General features: G+C 39.2%; 1 protein-coding gene across 11 annotated transcripts in view; it reads left to right on the plus strand.

Moving 5' to 3' along the window:
- Positions 1–11,568, plus strand: part of Rnf111 (ring finger protein 111) — a 76,274-nt gene extending 64,706 nt beyond the window's left edge. For 6 of the 11 annotated variants that reach the window (XM_075965327.1, XM_075965328.1, XM_075965330.1 and 3 more), the window contains exons 11-14: positions 4,025–4,117; positions 6,083–6,178; positions 6,978–7,105; positions 9,911–11,568. In XM_075965327.1, coding sequence (XP_075821442.1) covers positions 4,025–4,117; positions 6,083–6,178; positions 6,978–7,105; positions 9,911–10,028 — 435 coding nt within the window. In that variant the 3' untranslated portion in view covers positions 10,029–11,568. The remainder of the gene's footprint in view (positions 1–4,024; positions 4,118–6,082; positions 6,179–6,977; positions 7,106–9,910) is intronic. The other 5 variants (XM_075965329.1, XM_075965332.1, XM_075965333.1 and 2 more) reach the window with 1 other exon arrangement.
- The last annotated feature ends 2,333 nt before the right edge of the window (positions 11,569–13,901 follow it).

Consider the following 13,901-nt stretch of genomic DNA (forward strand, 5'->3'; position numbering starts at 1 on the left):
CTTGCGTTCAGTATGTAGACCAGACTGGCCTCAGACTCAGAGATATGCCTGCCTCTGCCTCTCAACTGAGATGTTTTGATTATATTTATGCTTTTTGAGTGATTTAATGTGATTATACTTGAAAAGAACACATCTCAATTATGGGAAAAGCAGATTTTTTTTAAAGATTTGTTTATTTATTATGTGTTCAGTGTTCTGCCTGCATGTGTCCCTGCAGGCCAGAAGAAGGTACGAAATCTCACTACAGATGGTTGTGAGCACATGTGGTTGCTGGGAATTGAACTCGGGACCTTTGAAAGAGCAGGCAAAGCTCTTAACCACTGAGCCATCTCTCCAGCCCCTGGGAAAAGCAGATTTAGAGGTGGGAGAAGGAAACTCCTTTAAGTGTTTTGGTAGAAGAGTAAAGTTTAGTAAGTTTCTGAAATAAAAGTACTGGTACACTTTGTTGACAGACTCCCCATTGGAGACCCTACCCTTTCTGAAGTGGGTGGGAGGAAGGTGGGGGTGAGCAGGAGAAGTGGAGGGAAGGGAAACTGGGTTTGTATGTAAAATGGGAAAAAAAAACTTTTAAATAAAAAATTAAAAAAAAAAAGCACTGGCAGATGGCAGGGAAAGCACTAGGGCACAGTGTAGTGAGTGAGTAATTCTTAGGATGGCTCCAGGTTTCTAGTGTGGGTAAAAAAGTGTAGTGCTTTTCATTGTATTGGAGAATGTCAGATGGCTTGAAAAATATTAGATGAGATTTTAGACCTACTAATCTGAGATAGCTGTGTCCACTAAGAAAGATATCTAGGTTAAAGATATGTTTTTGAAACCTGACAAGATGTCATTCAGTGCTAAGGAATCCAAGGAAGAGGAGTAGATTTTCAGAGAGTGTATAAGCGGCAGGAGGGTGAGTGGATAGGAGAAACAGCATTTAGATGGCCGTGTCCTTCAGTCAGATGACAACTGCTCACGTGAGAAACAAAGCTAGAGTATTCTCATAAACACATGTGGTCGGTTAGTGCCTTAGGAAAGAATAAAGCTTGGGGAGTATTGATATCGTAATGGGTTTGTCAGTGGTTAACAGTGAGAATGGAGATGGTTCTGTTTCCTCTCCTTCCCTCTCTTCTCCCATCCCCTTTTTTGACATGGCAAAACTGAACTCAGAGTCCTGTGCTCTCTAGGCAAACACTCTACCACTGAGACATACTGCTAGGTCTTGTGGGACTTTTTCAAAAAGATGAGAACTTGCAGACAGTAACTATACAGTACTTGTAGCTTGCCTATGAAGGGCAGATTTAGTATAAATTCCAGGATTAAGAGCATTGAGGTTTGGAGGAACAAGAAACATTTTGACTTGACAGAAAGCCAGTAGAAAGAACAGCTTGTTCAAAAAGAGAAATGAGTAGTCTATTAAGTATGGACCAGGGTGGGAAACAGAAGACTAAATTTGAATAGGAGAAGAGAAGGTAGAGGAAAAAGACAGGAAAAGTTTTTTGGAAAGAAGGTTTAGAATATGTGGAGGCAAATTTCTTTCTAAGTTGCTTGGAGGATGTTGTCAGTTACTTCCTGTGCTCTTGGTTATAAGTGAAGCTGCGGGTAAGGTAACAATGTGCCATGAGAGGCTGGGAGTGTACAGATGGTTGTGGGCCACCTTGTGGGTGCTGGGAATTGAACTCAGGACCTCTGGGAGAGTGGCCAGTGCTCTTAATCTCTGAGCCGTCTCCTCAGCCCCTATAAGTAAGTTTTGATTCAGCACAGGCTGATTAAAAACAATGCTGGAGAGCCAAGCAGTAATGGCGCACATCTTTAATCTCAGTATGTGGGAGGCAGAGGCCGTGAGTTCCAGTTAGGGTTACACAGAGAAACCTTGTCTTGAAAAACAAAATAAAACAAAAAAAACAAAAACAAATAATAATAGTAATGTTGGAAATAGTAAAGAAAACAATTTAAAATGTTGAATTTTTTGTTTTTTTTCGAGACAGGGTTTTTCTAGCTTTGGAGCCGTCCTGGAACTAGCTCTCGTAGAACAGACTGGCCTTGAACTCAGACACCCGCCTGCCTCTGCCTCCCAAGTGCTGGGATTAATGGCGCGTGCCGCCACTGCTCAGCTAAAATGTTGAAGATTATTTATAAAGATGGATGGTACTGTCTCCTTCATATAGTCAGTTCACTTGGATGATTGCTGCTGTAACTGAACAACCATTACAGAGAAGATGGAGTGTGCTGCAGTCTTTTAGTCTTGACCCTTGGTTTGTTCCTGTATTTGTTTGATCACTGATCTGATATATATTGATGATTTGTTCACAGTAATTGTGCAGCAGTAGCACTACAGTGCACATCCGAGCAAAGCTTACCTGACACAAGGCGAAACGCAGCCTTCCTTGGGCAGAATCCCTAGATGGTGCTTGAGAACTGTATTTGGAACCACATTAAACTTGAAAGAAAGCTGGTGGTGAAAGCTGGTGGCAGAAGTATGCCACTAAATAGATGTAGGAAAGCTAAGAAGAGAAGGCAGAGCCTGTTCAACATCAGTGGGAGCACCAAGCAGCCAGTGCCAGTTTCCTAGTGCACACTAAATAGCCATAAAAAACAAGTATCTCTGGGGTAACAGATAAATTTAAATTTGTGGCCAGTTCACAAAAAATGAAATCTGAAATATTCGGGATTCACTATACCGAACAAAACAATTTTTCATTTGTTTTGTTTTTTTGAGACAGGGTTTCGCTGAAGTTTTGGAGCTTGTCCTGGAACTAGCTCTTGTAGACCAGGCTGGCCTTGAACTCACAGAGATCCGCCTGCCTCTGCCTCCCTAGTGCTGGGATTAAAGGCGTGTGCCACTGCTGCCCAGCTGAACAAAACAGTTTTTTAAAAAGCCTGTTACACGCAGGCAAGAATATTTCATGCTTTATTTACTATTGAGAGGTTGTCATGGTCATATGAAAGCTTTAATTTCTTAAGTTTGTTTGCTACTACTAAGAGATCATAGGGCTTAAAAATTTAAGCTTGAATATACATAGACATTTTTTGTTTTGTTTTTGAGACAAGGTTTTTCTACATAGCCCAGGCAATTCTGGAACTCTCTACTTAGACACAAGTTGACCTGAAATTCACCTGTCTCTCTTTCCTGAGTGCTGGAAATTAAAGGCGTGTACAACCACACCTGACTTTTTTTTTTTTTAAAGTGGGGTGCAGTATATTTCACGGTTGCCCAGGCTGACCTTGAAACTAGACCTAGCCTCAAGCTGCCTTAGCCTACTTCAGCCTTCTGAGTAGCCGGGGCCAAGTATGTCTCACCATACCCAACTATATGCAAAGTTCATGTAAGAAATTTGTTACCTCATGAAACAGCTGTTTCCCTTATTTCTTTCAACCATCTTTTCAGAAATGAGAGCTTGTGTTTTAAGGGTCACTTAATTGTTCCTCTTAATAGAATGTGTAGTTAGAGTCATGTTTGTGATGATATTTTTGTTTGTGCTAACAAATAAAGGTTGCCTGAAGGTCGGAGTGCAGAGTTAAGTCACTAGTTAGCATAGAGGCCAGGCAGTGGTGACACACACCATTAATCCCAGCACTGAGGAGACTGAAGCAGATGAGATGGTTCTCCATGAGTTTAAGGCCACCCTGGGCTACATGAGATTGAATCTATCTAAAAGAGAAACAGAGCTCACACAAAGGTGATCCCAGCAGTTGGGATCACATGCCTTTAATCCCATCACTAGGGAGCTGGAGACAAGAGTAAACAGAAGCTCAGATAGAGTCTGAGGATTCAGTCTTAGAAACAGTCTGAGGTTTCATAGAGAGAACATTCAGTCTTAGGTCTGAGGTAGAGGTAAGAACTAGTGACTGGCTGTTTTGCTTCTCTGCTCTTCTTCATTAACATCTGTATCTGACTAGATTTTTATTATTAAGAGCAATTAGAATTCGTGCTACACATGTTTGTCTTTTGAGTTGAGTTCATTACTTGAATGGAGGTTGAGTATCTTCAATGTTAGCAGTAAAATACGAATCTTAATGACTTCATCTCTTGTATTAAAAACAGGTTCCTGACATGGCAGGCTACCCTCACATCCGTTATATTTCTTCAGGATTGGATGGAACATCGTTCAGAGGTCCTTTCAGGGGCAATTTTGAGGTATGAAGTAAAATAAGCGAAGATATTTGCCATTGGATTTTTAGTGCAGAGTTGATTACGTAGAATGACCACTGATCTGGGAATCAGAAAGCAGTCAGATGTCTGATTTTTCTCGATTTTGCCTCAGGGACTTATACAAAGATTTATGAAGAGTATCTTAAAAGTCAAAACTTAACTGTTTAAAGACTTTGGATGTGAATATCTTAAAGACATTGAATGTGAGTTATCTACCATAAAAGAATATATAAAGTTTATTGAACTGGTTATGGTGGTACACACCTTTAATCCAAGCACTTGAGAGGCAAAAGCATAACCTTATAAGTTGTGTGTGTGTGTGGGGGGGGGGTTGTTGTTGTTGTTGGTTAGTTGGTTTTGGTTTTTTGAGAGAGGGTTTTTCTATATAGCTTTGGAGCCTATCCTGGAACTAGCTCTTGTAGACCAGACTGGCTTCGAACTCACAGAGATCTGACTCCTCCATGCTGGGATTAAAGGTGTGCGCCACCACTGCCTGGCAACCTTGTGAGTTTTATGCCAGCCTGGTCTACCTAATGAATTGCAGGCTAAGTAACACTACATAGTAAGGCCTTTTCTTATAAGAACACAAAAAAGGGGGGCTGAAGAGATGGCTTGGTGGTTAAGATCACTGGCTGCTGCTCTTCTAGAGGACCCAGGTTCAACTCCTAGTAACCACATGGTAGCTCACAATTGTCTGTAATTCTGGTTTCAGGGGATTGGTTCAGTACCCTCTTCTGGCCTCCTCAGACACCAGTCATGCATATGGTACACAAAAATATTACACACAAAACATCCATACGCATAAAATAAAAAAATTAAAAACCTACCAAATCAGTAAAATAATCCAATGAAGAGCCATTTGCATATGGGAAGAAAACTGAGCTTTCTTGGTAGAGAAACAGTCTAGAGAAAGGAAAGCCAATTTGTGTGCAGCTGAAGATCTCATCTGTGGTTGGATAACTTAAAACTGCTCATTTCCTTGATGTAGTACAAGGGATTCAGATTCTGCAGCCATGTGCACATCCAGACTTCTGCACTGCCACATGGTTACAACCTGATTTACAGGATAGTGTTGCATTCCCAGCATTTATAGTATTTATATTGCAGGGTTATGAATATTTAAATTTGTTGCCTTTGTAGCATTGATCATACTCTATTTTTTTTTTTTAAATTTATTTATTTATTATATATAGTGTTCTGTCTGCATGTACGCCCGCGGGCCAGAAGAGGGCACCAGATCTTGTTATAGATGGTTATGTGCCACCATGTGGTTGCTGGGAGTTGAACTCAGGACCTCTAGAAGAGTAGTCAGTGCTCTTAACCTCTGAGCCATCTCTCCAGTCCCCATACTCTATTTTTATTTTATTTTATTTGCATTGGTGTTTAGCTTTCATGTTTGTCTGATCTTGGAGTTACAGACAGTTGATTGTAAATAGACATTTCTCTTGTGCTCACCTGTTCCCAAATACCCAACATCCACTTCCCAAATAATTGAATTGGAGGCTTAATATAAATTATGAATGTTTGACTGATAGCTCCGGCTTATTATTAACTAGCTCTTATGTTTTAAGTTAACCCATATTCCTTACTTATGCTCAGTCACATGGCAGTACCTTTAATAGCTTCTTGGCACATTCATCTTCTGTTCCCTCTACATCTGGCTGGTGACTCCTTGATTCTTCTCCTTCCCATCATCCTTAGTTTGGCTGACCTGTTTGTACTTCGTGCTTGGCTACTGGCCAATCAGCCTTTTATTAAACAAATTTGAGTGACAGATCTTTATAGTGTACAACAGGATTATTCCACACCAGTTGTTAACTGCCATTTAGGTGCTGGGAATTGAACTCTCGAAGAATAGTCAGTGCTCCTAACCACTGAGCCACCTTTCAAGCCCTGACAATATGGACAATAGTCATTGTGGTTTTAAAACTATTTATGTTTCACTTTCAGGAACTGATTCATCTGGAAGAAAGATTAGGAAATGTCAATCGTGGAGCATCCCAGGGAACAATTGAAAGATGCACATATCCACATAAATATAAAAAGGTGAGGATTGTTATGATAAAAATGGAATCTTACAGACCCTTGATTCTGTAATAGCAACTGTATTACTATTGAAGTGACTTCCATAATGAAATTATATATATAGTTTTTATATATATGGGTGGTGGTGGTGCACACTTGGGAGGTAGAGGCTGGTGAGTTTTGAGACCAGCCTGTTCTACAGATAGCGATCCAGGACAACTGGGGCTATTACACAGAAAAATCCTGTCATGGAAAACCAAAATAGCTAAAATACCGAGCCAGTTTTTTTTTCACTGATGCCTAGTTTATATTTCTGTATTGTTCATATTATGTATGTGGAAATTCCAAACTATATGTGAAATAAGCTGTTCATAGTGAACAGATAATGCTCAATGCTGTACAGAAAACAGTGGAGCTCACTGTTGGTATTTTTAATGTTGTCAAAGAGTGTCAGTCAGGCGTTAACCACACTGTATCTTGTTTAAACTAAATGCTATAAATTAGAGTTAACTTAGAGATGCTTGAAATAGTCATTAGAAGAATAATTTGCTTAACTGTGTTAAAATAATAATTGTGCAAATTATCATTGTCACGAAATAACATTAATAGGGTTCAACCTAGAGAATCTCTTACATTTTGACTTTGCTTTTCATGCTCACTTTGAGGAGTCAGTAATTAATTGGTAGACACTCAATCCATCTGTTAATTCATGACTGTTGTGTAAGAAATAAGTTACATATGAATATGTGGTCTTTTTGTTTTGTTTTAAATAAACACAGACTTTACTCAGTTGTTCAATAATGTCATCTCTGCTAATAAGGTAACAACTGATTGGTTCTCACAGAGGAAACTGCACTGCAAACAAGATGGGGAAGAAGGGACTGAGGAAGACACAGAGGAAAAGTGTACTATCTGTTTGTCTATTTTAGAGGAAGGTGAAGATGTGAGGTAACTAGACATTTCTTATTTAAAGTCCACTCTTAAATAGAAAGGACTAGATTGTAGCTCAGTGTCAGAGTCCTTGTCTAATTGCACAGCCATGGCTTTGTTCCTCAGCACAGATAATTGATTCACAAATAGATCAGTAGGTCTTAAAGGGCATTCATTTAAAAGTAAACTGGAATCCAAATAAAGATTATGTTCTGTAAGCAAAAGAATAAAAAGGATCAAAGTCATGAGGGGTGTGCACTTCCACTCTGGACTCCACCAGAGGCTGCATGGGGAGCTTCTGTAGTAAAAATTTGTCTTCTATAACACTTTCAGGAATTAGAATTTGAGAGGATTTTGCTATCTAGATTGTAAAAGGTCAGGAGCATCTCTGTATACTCTATTGCCAGCATTCTTCACCACCCTCCCCCCTTTGTTTTCGGATTTTTTGGTTTGGTTTGGTTTGGTTTGGCTTTGGTTTTCTGAGGGGTTCTTGCTAGATACCACTGGCTGGCCTTACTCTTGTGGAGGTTTGCCCCTGCCTCCCAAGTGCTGGGAATTACAGGCACATGCCTCTATGCTCAATATAACCATACTTCTTTTGTGATTTAGTGTATGTTCTCATCCTGACCTAATATTATTTGAAGGCATTTTTTTTGTATAGTTTGTAAGGTAATTGTTTATAATCTAGATTTTTAAAACAGTAACTTATCCAGGCCGTGGTTACACATGCCTTTAATCCCAGCACTCAGGAGGCAGAGGCAGGCGGATCCATGTGAGTTCGAGGCCAGCCTGGTCTATAGAGCAAGTTCCAGGACAGGCTCCAAAGTTACACAGAGAAACCCTGTCTTGAAAAACCAAAAAAAACTACAAACAAAACCCAATAATTTAGTATTATATCAGGCATAATAGCTGTGGGTAATAATTTTTTCTGTTTCTAAGGATAATGTCGTCAAACTTTGTTTTTTTTCTAGATAGGATTTCTCTGTGTAGCCCTGGCCGTCCTGGAACTTGACCTGTAGACCCCTCCTGGCTCATCATACATCTTCAGCTAGTGGTTGAGAGAGGAGAAAGATACATTATTGTCTATTACACCATGTGATAAGGGTTTTTTTTTAAATATTAAAAGTGAATTACTAGGGCTGGAGAGATGGCTCAGAGGTTAAGAGCACTGACTGCTCTTCCAGAGGTCCTGAGTTAATTCCCAGCAACCACATGGTGGCTCACAGCCATCTATAATGAGATCTGGTGCCCTCTTCTGGTATGCAAGCATACACGGAAGGAATGTTGTATACATAATAAATAAATAAATAAATAAATAAGTCTTTTTTTAAAAAGTGAATTACTAATTTTCTTACGTGTGTCAGTGTTTTACCTGCATATAAGTTTGTGCATCATGTGCATGCAGGTATTCAAGGAGGCCAGAAGAGGGCATTGGATCCCTTGGAACTGGGTGCTGGGAATCTCATGGCCCTCTGGAAAGACAGCCAGCACTCTTTGACTGTTGAACCATCTCTGTAGCCCCTGTGGTTTTGTTTTGTTTTAAACATTCTGTTTCTAGTGAAGGCATGTAGCTATTTTTTTTCAAATATTTATTTATTATGTATACAGTATTTTATCTGTGTGTATGCCTGCAGGCCAGAAGAGGTCACCAGACCTCATTACAGATGGTTGTGAGCCACCATGTGGTTGCTGGGAATTGAACTCGGGAACTCGGGACCTTTGGAAGAGCAGGCAATGCTCTTAACCACTGAGCCATCTCTCCAGCCCCGGCATGTAGCTATTGAATCAGTCTCTTAACAGTGTTAATGATAGTGTCCAAGAAGGAAGAGAGCACTTCTAGGTATTATCTGTGGAAATATTAGGCTATGAGGGCATGATTAACAGCTCTTAATAGTAAGTAGTAGAAAGTTATTAAGCAGCAACTTTCATTTTACTCTTTAGTTTGAATTTAGTGTTACCCTATATTTACTTTGCAGTTTCTATTGAAAATAATATTCCTTACCTCAAGCATGTGCTTCAGCCTGACGTATAAAGATCCTTGGGGTTGAAGTCATGGTACATGTTATGGCTTTCTTTAATTCCTACAGCACAGCAGTCTCCAAAGCTTTTGGAAGACAGTTAAATGAATATGTATTTCAAAGAATCTTCACAAGCATCATAATGATTTGATATTTAAAGTGTTTGCAGTATCATAAAACAGGGTATTTTCATCTACCGTGCTTTGGCTGCTCATGTAAATGACAATACTAGACTAATTGCCAGTCTTATTCTTTATTTGACAGTTCTGAGTTTTATATATTTTGCCTCCATAGAAGTGTAAGTTATTTATCCTGGTGATTCATATATTGTCTGAAATGCCATTTTTATAATGAGCAATTCCCCTTAGAGATGTAGGTGTAGGTTTGTGTGTGTGTATGTATGTATGTGTGTATGTGCATGTGTATCACAGTGCACATTTATAGGCCAGAGGACAACCTAGAGTGTTGGCCCTCACCTTTGAAACGGGGCTCTGTTTTTGTTCTCTGTTGTATACACCAGGCTAGCTGACTATCCAGCTTCTGGGAAATTTGTTTCCATCCCGTATCCTGGATTACAGATGTGGCATATGCCACTGCATGCTGCTTTTTATGGGTTCTGAGGATGTGAACTCAGGTTGGCAGACTTGCATAGCAATTACTTTGCCCGCTGAGCTATCCTGCCAGCTCTAGTCTTTGTGCTTTTAACATAAAGATGCTTAGTGACTTCAAAACACTTTATTTGCAAATCTGTGCCCTATAGAATTATCATAAAATTAATTTTTGCTGTTTTCTTCATCAATGATAGGCGCCTTCCATGTATGCACCTTTTCCACCAAGTGTGTGTTGATCAATGGCTAATCACCAATAAGAAGTGCCCCATATGCAGAGTGGACATCGAGGCCCAGCTGCCAAGTGAAAGTTGACACCGTATTTCAGAACTCTTGCTGTCCCTCTCATTCCCATTCTTCCTGGTACTGCAGTCAACCAAAGATGGCATGACTTACCTGCGCAGATCTGGAAGCCTTGAACTCGGAGTGCTGACTCTGCTACATGGTACAGCTACCGCTAGACCTACAACTTATGTACACAGTTGATTTTGATGTATTTATAAAAGCTTTTGTGGGTTTTTTTTTTCTAGATTTGACATTTCTTCCTGTATCATTTTACTGTATTTTTGCATGATTCCTTGTATTGCATTTCTTTGCACATATTATGGGCTTGTGACCCTAAACTTGCAGGCAAGATTAGCTGCTTTAGTAAGTAGTATTTTGTGGTCTTTTTGTTGTTGTTTTTTTTTTTACATAGTACCTTGAGAATTATGAATTTTTTATCCATTACTAACCTTTAATTTAATCAATCATGTACTTTAGTTTAATGTATAAAGATTCTCTAGAAAATGATAATATTGTGTATTAAGACATTCCTTAATTAAATTAGGACAAAATGGCTGCTGTATATTTACAATATGGAGTTCTGAGTTAAGTACCACTCTTAATACTGGGAACAGAATGCAACCCATGTCAATCAGATGCAGGTGGTACTCACATGACCAGAGTGATCAATAGGAATTTTCTTGGTGTAACCTTTCTTCCAGCACAGTGCAAGATAGAGTTGCTATTGATGCCGTACGTTTAGACTGCTGTTCTGACCCTATTTATCTTTCTCTATGCCATTTGGAACTTTATTCCCTAATCCAGTTTTTGCTGCTGTGAAACAGCTTTGATGAACACTAAATATTAATTTGAGTTAGCTGGATTGTATATACTTGCAGATTTAAAAAAAAATAGGGAAATTGAAAAAGACATGTAGAATTTTGTTAGGTCTTCTGCTAAGCACGAATAATTAAGATATCTGCTTACATTAATTTTATAAAGTCATTCAGTCAGGATTTAGGATTCAGTCATTGGCAGGTATCTATGCATTCGTAGAACTTCTAAGGGTCCCAGGTTCACTTTTAAGGGATTTTTTTTTATAGTTTAAATAAAGTCAGCTGAATCTACATGTCTCTTGTTTTCTTTCTCTCTAAACTTGAAAACAATAAATCTGCAGATACTGTGAGGCACAGATTGTATTGTCAGGCTACTGTTGGCTATGGTCATAGACACCCACTTCAGACATTACCAAGAGTCGATCACTGATTTAAAAATTTTAATTTCTATAGTTAAGATTTACAACATAATATAGAGTAAAAGTTAACATACTAACATTTCTCCTTTGGAGGAAGTTTTAATCCACTTCAGGATGCATATTATCAAGATACTTTCATATACAGGATAGCCTAATTTTATTTGTTTAAATATGCTTAATATGCCCAAGATTGCAAATGCATCCAGTCAGTAATAGCACTGTCTGTATGTGGAAGACATGTTCCCATGGATCATATGTGAAGATGTCAATAAGCTTGCATTAAGCCACCTGCTTTGTAAGTGGATTGATTAATAAATAACTTATATTTCTATTGTCTTTGTGTTTCATAATTAGTGTTTATAAAATGGTTAACTTTGGCCATCTTGGAATTCAAATCAGATCCATCTAACTGATATTTGCATAATCTGGTGCTTGTTTTCATTCACTCTTGCCTTTTATATTTCTAACTATCACAGTAGAGTAATTTCATTATCAACATGTGTCTACAAAGTGTGCTTTCTGATGGAGGGTTGATTGAGCTAAAAGTATACTTGTGAGCTAGAGTGTAGCCTGATGTTGAAAATTTCCAAACCCCAGGCATTCCGAGTTCAATGCCTAACACTGCAAAAAGAAGATAAAAGAAGTACATTTGATTACCAGTCTACTTTATGGAAGGTCAGGAAAGAATGGAACAGTGACCCAGGTCAGCTTCCTCACCGGGTAAAAGCCAAAAAGTGGACTGATGTATATAAGACTGCCATTAGAGAGCCCGAGTCTGTACAGGGGCTGAGAACATAGAAATGAAAAGGAGTGTGTGGAAAGATGACTCCGTGATTAAGAGTGCAGACTGCTCTTCTAGAGTTCAGTTCCCAGCATCCATGTCAGGTAGTTTGCGGGCTCCAGGGGGATCTGGCACTTTTGGCCTCTGCAGGAACTCATGTGTGCACACCTACACATACGTACATATATATGTACATACATACATATTTATTTGGTTTCTCAAGACAGGATTTCTCTGTGTAGCCCTGGCTATCCTAGAACTCTCTCTGTAGTCCAAGCTAGCCTCCAACTCAGAGATCCATGTGCCTCTGCCTCCTGAGTGCTAAGATTAAAGGCATGTGCCACCATTACCTTGCCATACACATTTCTTTTAAAAAAAAAAAAAAAGTTAAAATGGAAAGAATTCCATGCTATGGGTTCCTCTACTGTTTTTCAGAACATAAAAGCATAGATTTCTCTCTTGCACACATTATATATGTGGTTTAAATACATACCTGTTGACCTTTTTTATAATTGCTGCTAATTCATTTATATGTTTGTTTGTTTTTTAAGGCAGGGTCTTACTATGTAAACCCTGGTTTAGAACTCATGTAGACCAAGCAGGCCTCAAATTCACAGAGATTAACCTTCCCTCTGCCTCTCAAATGCTGGAGTTTTTCACTATACCACACTCCAAGATGCAAGTATACAGTGATAAAATAAAAAATAAATCTTAAAAAGATAAATTATTGCTTTAATCCCCATATGTTTGACCTTTCAAAGCAAATGCAGTATCATGAGATGCTGCTAACATTTCTCTTGCACCAGGTCCAAGCAACTAGTCACTAAATGGGCAGGAACAGTTCTCTTCTGCATTCACGAGGATGTTACTTCCTGTTGTCCTACAGTCACAGAAGACTCTGGGCTGTGTGCCTTTTGCTTCTCCCGTCATAATCACAGCACAGTGTGCAAGTCGCTGCTGAATACTGTGCTGTAGTCAGCTACTGCCAAAGGGGAGAAATGATGCCCTCTGCCGTAAAATTACATTTTGTACGTGGTGGTGGGGTATGAAGGGGCAAGGTCAATAATTATTAACCAAACCAACTTAAAATAATATTCAGCTTTAATAAACAGAAGAAAGGAAACTTACAAAACCAGGGTTCCAGCAACCCAGGAGAGCAGGGGGCAAAAAAAGAGGAAGAAACAAGTGCACCTTGGGTATTTTATCTGTTTTTCTGTGGCCCCAGGGGGACACACCCTAAACAGAAGGTGATTGGCTAAATTCCCCCATCAGGGGTATGTGAGTGTATAGAGGCTATAGTTCATCATTGGGCACCCTCTTCAATTGCTTCCTGTTAGCCAGAGCCATACTATTTTGTCTGTCTAATATTTTGAGTGTAGGTTTCTTGCCAAGGCCTTGCTCTGGACATAGTGTCTTTTGTAGGTAAGCATTCTCTCTGACTGGTGTCAGGACTTCTCAAGTTTCCAGTTGCATGTAATTCTTGCTTCCATGTTGGATAAACATTTTTAAGACATACCAGTCAAATGGTAAAACATCTGGAAATGGCAAATTCAAAACACGTACCAAGACAGCATTGAGAATTGAGATTTTAAAGAGATCCCATGTCTCAACCACTATAATATGTATGTTTGTGAGATTGTGGCCCTGTGAGAAGACCAGAAGACATAGATGGCCATCCACAAAAGGCTTATTGTAGGTCATAGAAATACCCTAGGTAAGTCTATCTTTTATGTATTTTGTGACAAGCCTACCACAAGTGTGGTTTCAGGCACTTTTCTTTGCTCACAGATGCTCAGTTTGGGTAGGGCTAATGGAATCTAGCTCTCGTCTTTCATTGTGGTCTTCCTGTGACTGCATCCAGCTTGAGAGCACTACTGGAATGGACTGT

Source organism: Microtus pennsylvanicus, chromosome 3, assembly GCF_037038515.1.
Source record: "Microtus pennsylvanicus isolate mMicPen1 chromosome 3, mMicPen1.hap1, whole genome shotgun sequence".
In the NCBI taxonomy this organism is placed as follows: domain Eukaryota; kingdom Metazoa; phylum Chordata; class Mammalia; order Rodentia; family Cricetidae; genus Microtus; species Microtus pennsylvanicus.